Source organism: Coregonus clupeaformis, unplaced genomic scaffold (assembly GCF_020615455.1).
Source record: "Coregonus clupeaformis isolate EN_2021a unplaced genomic scaffold, ASM2061545v1 scaf0016, whole genome shotgun sequence".
Classification (NCBI taxonomy): domain Eukaryota; kingdom Metazoa; phylum Chordata; class Actinopteri; order Salmoniformes; family Salmonidae; genus Coregonus; species Coregonus clupeaformis.
This window is the reverse complement of record NW_025533471.1, coordinates 1308279-1320914: the sequence shown is the minus strand read 5'-3', so window position 1 is coordinate 1320914 and position 12636 is coordinate 1308279. Positions and strand designations below refer to the sequence as shown.

General features: G+C 42.7%; 1 protein-coding gene across 3 annotated transcripts in view; it reads right to left on the bottom strand.

The window, feature by feature from the left end:
- Positions 1 to 4532: 4532 nt before the first annotated feature.
- LOC121573944 (roundabout homolog 1-like) overlaps positions 4533 to 12636 on the bottom strand; it is a 42239-nt gene continuing 34135 nt past the window's right edge. For all 3 annotated transcript variants that reach the window (XM_041886359.2, XM_041886358.1, XM_041886361.2), the window contains exons 16-19: positions 11750 to 11888; positions 10861 to 11097; positions 10268 to 10620; positions 4533 to 6077 (exon numbers count right to left, since the gene is read on the bottom strand). In XM_041886359.2, coding sequence (XP_041742293.1) covers positions 5821 to 6077; positions 10268 to 10620; positions 10861 to 11097; positions 11750 to 11888 — 986 coding nt within the window. In that variant the 3' untranslated portion in view covers positions 4533 to 5820. The remainder of the gene's footprint in view (positions 6078 to 10267; positions 10621 to 10860; positions 11098 to 11749; positions 11889 to 12636) is intronic.

The window sequence follows — 12636 nt, the reverse complement described above, 5'->3', positions numbered from 1 at the left end:
TCCACGACCCATTTTCAATGCCCTGGCTGAGGGAAGGAGGTTCTCACCCAAGATTTGACAGTACATGGCCCCGTCCATCGTCCCTTTGATGCAGTGAAGTTGTCCTGTCCCCTTAGCAGAAAAACACCCCCAAAGCATAATGTTTCCACCTCCATGTTTGACGGTGGGGATGGTGTTCTTGGGGTCATAGGCAGCATTCCTCCTCCTCCAAACACGGCAAGTTGAGTTGATGCCAAAGAGCTCGATTTTGGTCTCATCTGACCACATTCAGATGTTCATTGGCAAACTTCAGACGGGCCTGTACATGTGCTTTCTTGAGCAGGGGGACCTTGCGGGCGCTGCAGGATTTCAGTCCTTCACGGCGTAGTGTGTTACCAATTGTTTTCTTGGTGGCTATGGTCCCAGCTGCCTTGAGATCATTGACAAGATCCTCCCGTGTAGTTCTGGGCTGATTCCTCACCGTTCTCATGATCATTGCAACTCCACGAGGTGAGATCTTGCATGGAGCCCCAGGCCGAGGGAGATTGACAGTTATTTTGTGTTTCTTCCATTTGCGAATAATCGCACCAACTGTTGTCACCTTCTCACCAAGCTGCTTGGCGATGGTCTTGTAGCCCATTCTAGCCTTGTGTAGGTCTACAATCTTGTCCCTGACATCCTTGGAGAGCTCTTTGGTCTTGGCCATGGTGGAGAGTTTGGAATCTAATTGATTGATTGCTTTTGTGGACAGGTGTCTTTTATACAGTTAACAAGCTGAGATTAGGAACACTCCCTTTAAGAGTGTGCTCCTAATCTCAGCTCGTTACCTGTATAAAAGACACCTGGGAGCCAGAAATCTTTCTGATTGAGAGGGGGTCAAATACTAATTCATTATTTATTATTATTAAAATGCAAATCAATTTATAAAATTTTTGACATGCGTTTTTCTGGATTTTTTGTTGTTATTCTGTCTCTCATTGATCAAATAAACCTACCATTAAAATTATAGACTGATCATTTCTTTGTCAGTGGGGAAACGTACAAAATCAGCAGGGGGATCAAATACTTTTTTCCCTCACTGTATGTAAACTTCCGACTTCAACTGTAGGTGCAAGTCAGACAATTTTTCACTCAATAAGTCACTGACTTGACAAAAGTGATCCTCTCGAACGCTCACAGTTTGTGTGTCTGTACGTGGATGTGGAAGTGTGTGTGAAGGGGGTAAGCTGGTAACTTAAATCGTATTGACATACATGGCAGAGTGGATATGGATTGTCCATGTGTGCCACATTGATTTCCAGTTAATTAAATAATTGTCACTGTCCAGTGTGCAACTTTTAATTGCAATTTAACCTCTGCCCAGATGGTTCTGGGCGTGCTTTGAAATCAAGGAATCCCACAAAAACGCTGTTCAGTTAAGCAGCATTGCCTGTCCAGAGAGGTAGAATGTAAGAAAATGGCTCGCCATAAATTCTGCAAAAGCAGAGCCTCTTAATATTATTGTCCAACAATCTAGTCATATCTAAATGGCCAACCCAGTCCAAAGACAGGAGGAAGCATTGAATTACTTATCTCTAATTAAAAGCAAGTTCTATTCCCTTGAGATAGCAGCGACCAAAATGCATAATCCCACTGGTGAAATGGCAGCTAACATTTAAAATAAAAAACAGGAGGAAAGTGGGTGAAAAAAAGGAATGAAAGCAGACCTGGGTTCAAATACTATTTTAAATCATTTCAAGCGGTGTTTGATTGAGCCGCAAGGGAAGCAATAGAATACTCCCAAGTGTAATCCTCACACATTTGTCACTCAGGCAGGCTAAAGCAAACAAAGTATTTGAAAGATTTAAAATAGAATTTGAACCCAGGTCTGCTTGGTGGCAGACATTGGGGCATAGTTTCTGTTTCTGTGTTCTCTCTCCAGGCCAATGTGGGTCAGTGGATTACAGGCAGGCTATAAAAAGCTGCCATCTTGGCGCGGGTCTAACGCAGTGATACAGATCCCTCTGGTACTAATTGTGTGTGTAGGGGGATGTAGTGTGAGTGTATGTGTGTTTGCATGCTTGTGTGTGTGAGTGTGTGTACACAGAGCATTCATTGTGTTTTCATGCATGTGTATGTGTGTGTGTTTGTATGGAGTGGGGGCTGGTGGTGGCTTTTCATGTTGAGCATATGGCCGTAGGGGAGTGAGCACTGTGAGATAAGGGCTTATCCTTCTGGATGTGTAGCCTACATGTACGAGGCAAGATGAGGACACTGTTGTGTAATGTCATTTTTGTCTGTTTGTTTGTAGTAGTGGCAAATGGGGATTAACACTATGTAACAACTCAATACAAACTAATGGAGTAACCTCTGGCCAAGGAAGCCATTGACCAAACTAACATTTACAGACACATATCTGCACGTACATACATGCACACACACACGCACAGACACACACACACACACACACACACAGTTGACCAAATGTGAGCAAAGGCAATACAGAGCGATCAGCAGTGATCCGAGACCAGAGTGGGCAAAATGCTAGATACATCAAGAGATTATCTTTTCCTTTCGTTTTAAGATGATTTTCTATGATTATATAAGATTTGAACAGGTTTTCCTGTTGTTGTTCATCCTCTACAAGGACAGAATCTTTGAAAGTGCCACAGGATATTACATTTCATTAAAAAAGGTTTAGTGTCACATTAGCATTGAACAAGATAAAGTGGGGGAAAAAAGTATTTAGTCAGCCACCAATTGTGCAAGTTCTCCCACTTAAAAATATGAGAGAGGCCTGTAATTTTCAGCATAGGTACACGTCAACTATGACAGACAAATTGAGATTTTTTTTCTCCAGAAAGTCACATTGTAGGATTTTTAATGAATTTATTTGCAAATTATGGTGGAAAATAAGTATTTGGTCACCTACAAACAAGCAAGATTTCTGGCTCTCACAGACCTGTAACTTCTTCTTTAAGAGGCTCCTCTGTCCTCCACTCGTTACCTGTATTAATGGCACCTGTTTGAACTTGTTATCAGTATAAAAGACACCTGTCCACAACCTCAAACAGTCACACTCCAAACTCCACTATGGCCAAGACCAAAGAGCTGTCAAAGGACACCAGAAACAAAATTGTAGACCTGCACCAGGCTGGGAAGACTGAATCTGCAATAGGTAAGCAGCTTGGTTTGAAGAAATCAACTGTGGGAGCAATTATTAGGAAATGGAAGACATACAAGACCACTGATAATCTCCCTCGATCTGGGGCTCCACGCAAGATCTCACCCCGTGGGGTCAAAATGATCACAAGAACGGTGAGCAAAAATTCCAGAACCACACGGGGGACCTAGTGAATGACCTGCAGAGAGCTGGGACCAAAGTAACAAAGCCTACCATCAGTAACACACTACGCCGCCAGGGACTCAAATCCTGCAGTGCCAGACGTGTCCCCCTGCTTAAGCCAGTACATGTCCAGGCCCGTCTGAAGTTTGCTAGAGTGCATTTGGATGATCCAGAAGAGGATTGGGAGAATGTCATATGGTCAGATGAAACCAATATAGAACCTTTTGGTAAAAACTCAACTCGTCGTGTTTGGAGGACAAAGAATGCTGAGTTGCATCCAAAGAACACCATACCTACTGTGAAGCATGGGGGTGGAAACATCATGCTTTGGGGCTGTTTTTCTGCAAAGGGACCAGGACGACTGATCCGTGTAAAGGAAAGAATGAATGGGGCCATGTATCGTGAGATTTTGAGTGAAAACCTCCTTCCATCAGCAAGGGCATTGAAGATGAAACGTGGCTGGGTCTTTCAGCATGACAATGATCCCAAACACACCGCCTGGGCAACGAAGGAGTGGCTTCGTAAGAAGCATTTCAAGGTCCTGGAGTGGCCTAGCCAGTCTCCAGATCTCAACCCCATAGAAAATCTTTGGAGGGGAGTTGAAAATCCGTGTTGCCCAGTGACAGCCCCAAAACATCACTGCTCTAGAGGAGATCTGCATGGAGGAATGGGCCAAAATACCAGCAACAGTGTGTGAAAACCTTGTGAAGACTTACAGAAAACGTTTGACCTGTGTCATTGCCAACAAAGGGTATATAACAAAGTATTGAGAAACTTTTGTTATTGACCAAATACTTATTTTCCACCATAATTTGCAAATAAATTCATAAAAAAATCCTACAATGTGATTTTCAGGATTTTTTTTTTTTCATTTTGTCTGTCATAGTTGACGTGTACCTATGATGAAAATTACAGGCCTCTCTCATCTTTTTAAGTGGGAGAACTTGCACAATTGGTGGCTGACTAAATACTTTTTTCCCCCACTGTAATTGGAGTTAGATACGAGTTGGTATCAAAAAATTATCAGGAGATCATCCTGAGCCACAGAATGAGATTAGTAGTCTCAAAATATCAATAATTTAGCTTGGTCTGTTTTTGCTTTAGGAAAATGGTGGTTGTCTTACCAAACAATGGGCAAGTTTGGCAAGACAAGGATGAAACACTCAGGAAAGGTACCTAGGCTAATAGCCACTGCTACTTTAGCATTCATGACTAAGAATTTACCAGACTGAGACTTATGTTTTATTATCAATAAGGCCACAATAGAAGACATTGGGTTAGTTAAGCTTCAAATAATATTATTAAGTAATGCATGAACATTTATATAAAAGGAATAATTATTCCTCATCTCAGGTGAGACATATTAGTCCAGACCTTTACAGCATGTGAAAAACATATTCTACTTATTGCTCAACGTACACATTTCAGCAGGTACATAGGGCCAAATCCTAACTTCAGACACATAGGACATTTACACAAGTCATGCATTGATGTCAAAGGGAGATTTGCGAAAAAGTTTAGTCATGCACACACATCTGAAGTTGATGATTCAGGCCTCAATGTTAAGTTTCATGTTAAAAGGAAGAGAAATTAAACAAAATCTGAAACAGAACATAACTAAATCTTCCAAATTCTAGTCAAACAACAAATGTTTAGTGCTCATAAAAAAAAATAGAGACAAAAGCACATTTAATAATAATAAAAAACGTTATAATACTGTCTTGTGTGAACAAAGTATGATGAAAAGAAAAGAGGCAGAAAATGGGTTGGAAAGTCACAGTGTTCATGGTTCATTAAATAAAATCTGTCGCATATATTTACATTCTATTGCAAATAAATGATCAGTCAATGGTATGTACAAATTCGCTCCTGCCGTTTTCAATATGCTGTAATTAATATTAAACCCAACTGAACGCTGCGCTCACCATTGTGCATTCAGTCTGTTTTAACCAGGCTTGGAAGATTCTGGAAGACAAAAATAGCGCTGTAGTAGAGTAGCAGTGCCACTAAAAGCATAACACTCTCCAAATATTTGTTTTGGAACAACCTATGACATGACTTGACAGAATTTTGACGGAAACATTTTTTTAGTTGTTTTGAGGCTGCGGTTCAACTCTTGGAAAGCCCAAACCAGGTCATATGGAGAACACAAAACAGAGGACACACCATAGAGACACCATAGAAGATGTCCATTCTAGGAATTCTATTTCCATGCCCTGAGGTATTGTGGGAAACCTAGTTCAGGTTACCCAATAGTGGTCTGGACAGGAGACATTGAATGGTCATTTCAACCCCAGTTACACTTCTACTGATGACTTGTAAAGCACTCACAGAAAAAGACCACTTAAAAAATCATCAATGAAACCCATGTCGAAATGTAATAGTTTTTTCTCATGCTTTCGTACTTAACAAATCAAGAGTAAATTCAATTAATGTCTTGGCATTGAAATGGATTTGACCAAAAATCATCATAATCAAACGGATCATCGCTGTGGGGTCGTCCTCACCCCCCCTTGTCATTTGCCCCTACTCCCTTCGGTGGCTCGGCGGTTGTCATGGTGAAGGTCATCACGGCAACGCCCCCAGGTGTCGCATGCGGGGGTTGCTGCTGCCTGGGAGGGGTACTGGGCACGGTACTGCGCCTCCATCTCCTCCACCCAAGCTGTGCTCCAGTCCCAAATGGGCATGGGGTCCAGCTCCCCGAAACAGTCCCCTCCTTCCCCTCGAGCTGGAGGGAACAGGGCACTGAGGGGCGACGCCGGGGGAGAGAAGTCTGGAGAGGAGACAGGAGAACAAAACTAGAGTTAACACACACACAGATACATGACACCATGATAGAGAAATACTGTATATTACAAAATACATTAGATATATGACACCATGATACAAAGAGATATATGACAATTGACATCATGACACAGAGAGATATGATACGACAACTGACGTCATGATAAGAGATGTAAGAGAAGGGACACATTTTTACAGTGCCAGAGATTGCCTCTTTGTACCATATCAACAGTAAAAAAAAGAGATGAATGATCCCCCTGCCAATGAAGTGTCCCCTTGGCCAGTAATTAAAGAGGAAAATGAATTTGTCCTAAATGACACCCTATTCCCTACATCAGGGATCATCAACTATACTCAGCCGCGGGCCGAATTTTTCTTAAGCGGATGGTCGGGGGGCCGAAACATAATTACAAATAATGAGTAGACTGCAAATTGAGCGCAAGAAGCCCAAACAGATATAATATTTGACTAAAACATAATCATTTCAAACCGTGCTTACTTTTGTATACGATCATGTGTCTTTCTATTATGCATGGGAATGCTTGGGTACAGATTTCCCAAATTTAAATCACTTGGAGCTGATTTCCTGGTGTTTTTACAGTCTTATGTCCAAAAATGTAAAAAATCAATAAAATGCATTTTGTATTTATTTTTTGCTCAGATAACTTGGGGGGACAAATAAAACCACCCGCAGGCCGCCAGTCGGAGAACCCTGACCTACATAGTACACTACTTTCAACCAGAGCCCTATGAGCCCTGATCAAAAGTAGTGCACTATATAGGGCAGGGTTATCCAAATATTACCCTACGAGATCCGGAGCCTGCTGGTTTTCTGTTCTACCTGACAATGAATTGCATCCACCTGGGCTGCTTTACACAGACAGTCCAGTCTTTTGACCAACCAGATCAGCTCTCAAAAATATCTGATGTGATTGGTCAAAATAACAATATATTGAAAAAAGGTCAGAATTGGGCTGCCTGTGTAAATGCAGCCCTGGTGTCCCAGGTCTAAATTTGTCCCTGATTAGAGAGGAATAATAAACAAATATGGCTGCGTTTACACAGGCAGCCCAATTTCGATACTTTTCCACTAATTGGTATTTTTTTGCGCTGATCTGATTGGTCAAAAGACCAATTAGTGAAAATAAATATCAGAATTGGGCGCATTGAATAACACATTCATACAGTATCTCACAAAAGTGAGTACACCCCTCACATTTTTCTAAATATTTGAGTGTATCTTTTCATGTGACAACACTGAAGAAATGACACTTTGCTACAATGTAAAGTAGTGAGTGTACAGCTTGTATAACAGTGTAAATTTGCTGTCCCCTCAAAATAACTAAACACACAGCCATTAATGTCTAAACCGCTGGCAACAAAAGTGAGTACACCCCTAAGTGAAAATGTCCAAATTGGGCCCAATTAGCCATTTTCCCTCCCCGGTGTCATGTGACTCGTTAGTGTTAAAAGGTCTCAGGTGTGAATGGGGAGCAGGTGTGTTAAATTTGGTGTCATCGCTCTCACACTCCCTCATACTGGTCACTGGAAGTTCAACATGGCACCTCATGGCAAAGAACTCTCTGAAAAAAAGAATTGTTGCTCTACATAAAGATGGCCTGGGCTATAAGAAGATTGCCAAGACCCTGAAACGGAGCTGCAGCACGATGGCCAAGACCATACAGCGGTTTAACAGGACAGGTTCCACTCAGAACAGGCCTCGCCATGGTCAACCAAAGAAGTTGAGTGCACGTGCTCAGCGTCATATCCAGAGGTTGTATTTGGGAACGTATTTAGACGTATGAGTGCTGCCAGCATTGCTGCAGAGGTTGAAGGGGTGGGGGGTCAACCTGTCAGTGCTCAGACCATACGCCGCACACTGCATCAAATTGATCTGCATGGCTGTCATCCCAGAAGGAAGCCTCTTCTAAAGATGATGCACAAGAAAGCACGCAAACAGTTTGCTGAAGACTAAGGACATGGATTACTGGAACCATGTCCTGTGGTCTAATGAGACCAAGACACATTTATTTGGTTCAGATGGTGTCAAGCGTGTTTGGCGGCAACCAGGTGAGGAGTACAAAGACAAGTGTGTCTTGCCTACAGTCAAGCATGGTGGTGGGAGTGTCATGGTCTGGGGCTGCATGAGTGCTGCCGGCACTGGGGAGCTACAGTTCATTGAGGGAACCATGAATGCCAACATGTACTGTGACATACTGAAGCAGAGCATGATCCCCTCCCTTCAGAGACTGGGCCGCAGGGCAGTATTCCAACATGATAACGACCCCAAACACACCTCCAAGACGTCCACTGCCTTGCTAAAGAAGCTGAGGGTAAAGGTGATGGACTGGCCAAGCATGTCTCCAGACCTAAACCCTATTGAGCATCTGTGGGGCATCCTCAAACGGAAGGTGGAGGAGTGCAAGGTCTCTAACATCCACCAGCTCCATGATGTCGTCATGGAGGAGTGGAAGAGGACTCCAGTGGCAACCTGTGAAGCTCTGGTGAACTCCATGCCCAAGAGGGTTAAGGCAGTGCTGGAAAATGATGGTGGCCACACAAAATATTGACACTTTGGGCCCAATTTGGACATTTTCACTTAGGGGTGTACTCACTTTTGTTGCCAGCGGTTTAGACATTAATGGCTGTGTGTTGTTTTATTTTGAGGGGACAGCAAATTTACACTGTTATACAAGCTGTACACTCACTACTTTACATTGTAGCAAAGTGTCATTTCTTCAGTGTTGTCACATGAAAAGATATACTCAAATATTTACAAAAATGTGAGGGGTGTGCTCACTTTTGTGAGATACTGTATATGGCAAAACAGACAACAAAACACATCATAAGGAATAAGGTTTTGAAATGCATGTCCTATATCTAGGAGATATAAGAAATCTAAGGAAATATATATTATGGCACAAAACTACTTCCATATTTCCATTCCTTTTTTAAAACTGGTACCAGGTTACCATCAGACAAGTCCCGTGACACTTGTGGGGGTCGTAGAGCAAAACGGAGAACACCATCGTGTTTGGTGTCATAATAGTTTGTAGCCCCAACCGTTTGGATGCTACAGATGTTTTCGTGAGACCAATTTTCAGGATATCTCCTGGTCTGACAAACAGCGCTGTAGCTCTGCCACCTTCCACCGCAGATCCTGAAGGCCGACATAGGCAGATGCAGTGGATTGAGACGCAGCATACAAAAAAACTGATATCTCTAGCTTAGACAGATTTTGATGGGGATTTTTAAATTATGTTAACTAAATTAATGCACGGGCATCTAGTTTTTTTTGTTAGTTTTTTATTTGTTTACAATTGGGCAAATCGAGTAAAGTTGAATCGGCCGTCTGCACATTTGGAAAAAGGACAGAGTGATTGATCAAGTGACAGTCCTTTAATTTGCTGAGAGGTCTTAAGTAATCACCCATTGCCACCCCTAAATCCTGAGTTAACCCCTGCCCAACACACGCACGCACGGACACACACACACTTGAGCATCTGCACACACACATTTAAACACACACACACACACACTTTCTCTCTTTACACTGTGTGTGTCTGTGAGATACACTCTCACCTCAATCACATCTATATGTCCCATAGGTCAGTTTCAGGGGCCACACAAGCACTGACAATTCCCACATCTATGCATCCTCGAATACAAGAGCACTGCTTAAATCTAGGTTAGGCTACATCCCCAATGGATACAGAGCATGCCAATAAGCTACACAAATGAAAACTGGTGACACCTGATTGTGTGGTCAATTCCATTTCACTACCCGCTACTCGAGGGAATACACTGTAATTCCATTTATGAGTTGTAAAATGTTTGTTCTTTGTTAAATACTATGGACAATGTTAAATTCATGAATAATACCTAACCCTGATGTAGCCTGACACATCCATCCAGATATATGATGACCAAACTATAGAGGCTAGTGGAATCACATTGAATGTCTGATGTAAATCTGACTTCAAGGCACCATTTAAGGATCGTCTTGTAATAGTGCACCATCTAGTGCCAGTTGGTGGAAGACATCTCAATCTCAAGGAATAACCTATTTGAATAACCTGTCTAAAGTATGATGATTGGCTACATTTGTGCAACCATATTAAAACATGCAGAGGACCTATCATTAACGTTTTAATCATGTTTATCCAGTATTCTTGCCTGAGAAGGAGGCTCCACTCATGGACTCGGCGGCCACTGTGGCAAGCACCCGGGCAAAGTTGGCGTCGTTCATGAATGAGACATCCGACGAGCTGAGGCTGGTGCGGGTGCTGTTCGCCATGTTGCCCTCTGACACCGAGCCCCAGCCGTTCAACAGCGAACCCTCCCATTCGCTGCAGAGCGACGAGGGCGTGCTCTGAAACCGGGCCCGTCGGAAGCCCATTGGCTCCTGTTCGTCAGTCATCCCGTCCTCCAGTTGGTCGGAGGGGAGGGGCCCATTGATATAGCCCAGGGTGGGAGTGGGAGTAAAGGGACGGGACAGGGAGGAGGCGGGAGGATTCTCCAACGTGGTGCTGGAAACAGGAAGTTAGGTATGGTAAGAGGTGAATAAAGTAAAAACTAACAACACTGACACCTGTAAAGCAATACTGTAGTAAAATAACACAATTATTACAAGTCAAAGATTAAATATTACTGACAACATTTTTGGTTGTCTAAGTTTAAAAGCCCTTATCAATCGACGTAGTAGACTCTGACAGTAACCCTCTCGCCCTTCCCTAGTCGCCACCCCTAGGTTTCCATGGCAACCCTACATGTGTTTCTCGGCCTTGGGGCTGCGCTCCAGGTACTGGGTGACATCCTGTGAGGTCATCGTTGCGTCCTGTTCCTCGTCCAATGACATGCAGTAGGAGGCAGTGGACAGGCAGCTGTAGGAGGGGCAGCCAGTGGTGTTGGTGTTAGTGTTGGTGGGGGGGCCACGGTGACCAGACGCAGCACACACAGACTGGAGAGACCTGACATCTACTGTCAGCTTAGTGGACCTGCTGGACCTAGATGTGATAAAAAAGGGTCAGATGGTCATTTCCAATAATGAAAAATAAATTCATGAGACATTTATAAGTGATATTCTTCAAGAATCAATTGCTGTATCATTAATTAATTAACAAAATGGCTATATCACAGAGTGGGCCTTTAAGCCAAAATATTAGCTTGATAATACAGCAGCTAATATTATTGTCCCCCACGACGAAATCGGGGAGGTGGACAGTGGATCTGTCTCCGTACGTTCGTCACGCTTAGTTGCCTAAATGTACTATAATTACAAGATATTCCAATTTTCTTTCTAACAAAAGTGGTATTCCTTGCAGGAGAATAGTCATACCATAACTAGAATTGAGCAGTTTCCTTTGTTTAAACTGTGGTTACATGTCATTCATGGGCAAGTAAATTGGCATTTGATGGCTGGGTGTTGGTTGCCGTTCTCTGAGCCGTGTCAAGGCCCTGTCATCATGGCTAAGAGCAGGGAGGAAGTACAATCATTTTCTCCAGCAGTAGACAGGAAACCACTTCAGGCCATAGGGTTTTACTATAATGGCCAAGGAAATGGAGGGAAGTGGAGCGCAGTGGCTCATTAGAGAGTGGGGAATGGGAGAAGCTACAGATAAATTGGTGTCAGGAAGTATTCAACAGGAAGTTCCTCACCCTTCCTCTGAGGTGAGGCTGTGTGTGTCAGCGGTGTCGTCTATGGGCAGAGGGGGCAGCATGTCTACCAGGTGCAGTGAGGCAGAGTAGTGCAGGAAGCGGGGCGACGCCAGGGGCTTGAAGCACTCAGAGTGCCCACCTGGAGGAAAAATACACACAGGCACCAAGGTCAACACAACAACAACAAAAACAATATTGTCAAGGACAGTGGGTCTGTACCCAGTGGTGTAAAAATACTTGAAAGTACTACTTAGTAGTTTTTTTGGGTAGCTGTACTTTACTATACTATTTATATTTATGACAAATTTTACTTCACTACATTCCTAAAGAAAATTATGTACTTTTTACTCCATACATTTTCCCTGACACACAAAAATACTTGTTACATTTTGAATGCTTAGCAGGTCTAATTCACACACTTATCAAGATAACATCCCTGTTCATCCCTATTGCCTCTGATCTGGCGGACTCACTAAACAGTGTGAGTGTTGGAGAGTGCCCCTGGCTATCCGTAAATTTAAAAAACAAGAAAATGGTCCTGTCTGGTTTGCTTAATATAAGGAATTTGAAATTATTTATACTTTTACTTTTGAAACTTAAGTATATTTTAGCAATTACATTTACTTTTGATACTTAAGTATATTTAAAACCAAATACTTTTAGACTTTTACTCAAGTACGATTTTACTGGGTGACTTTCACTTTTACTTGAGTCATTTTCTATTAAGGTATCTTTACTTTTACTTAAGTATGACAATTGGGTACTTTTTCCACCACTGTCTATACCATCCATTCCTGGGGAAACCCCCAGGGGTGCACATATTTGTTCTAGCCCAGCACTAACACACCATATTTAAGATAACTAATCACGAAGCCCTTGATTAGATC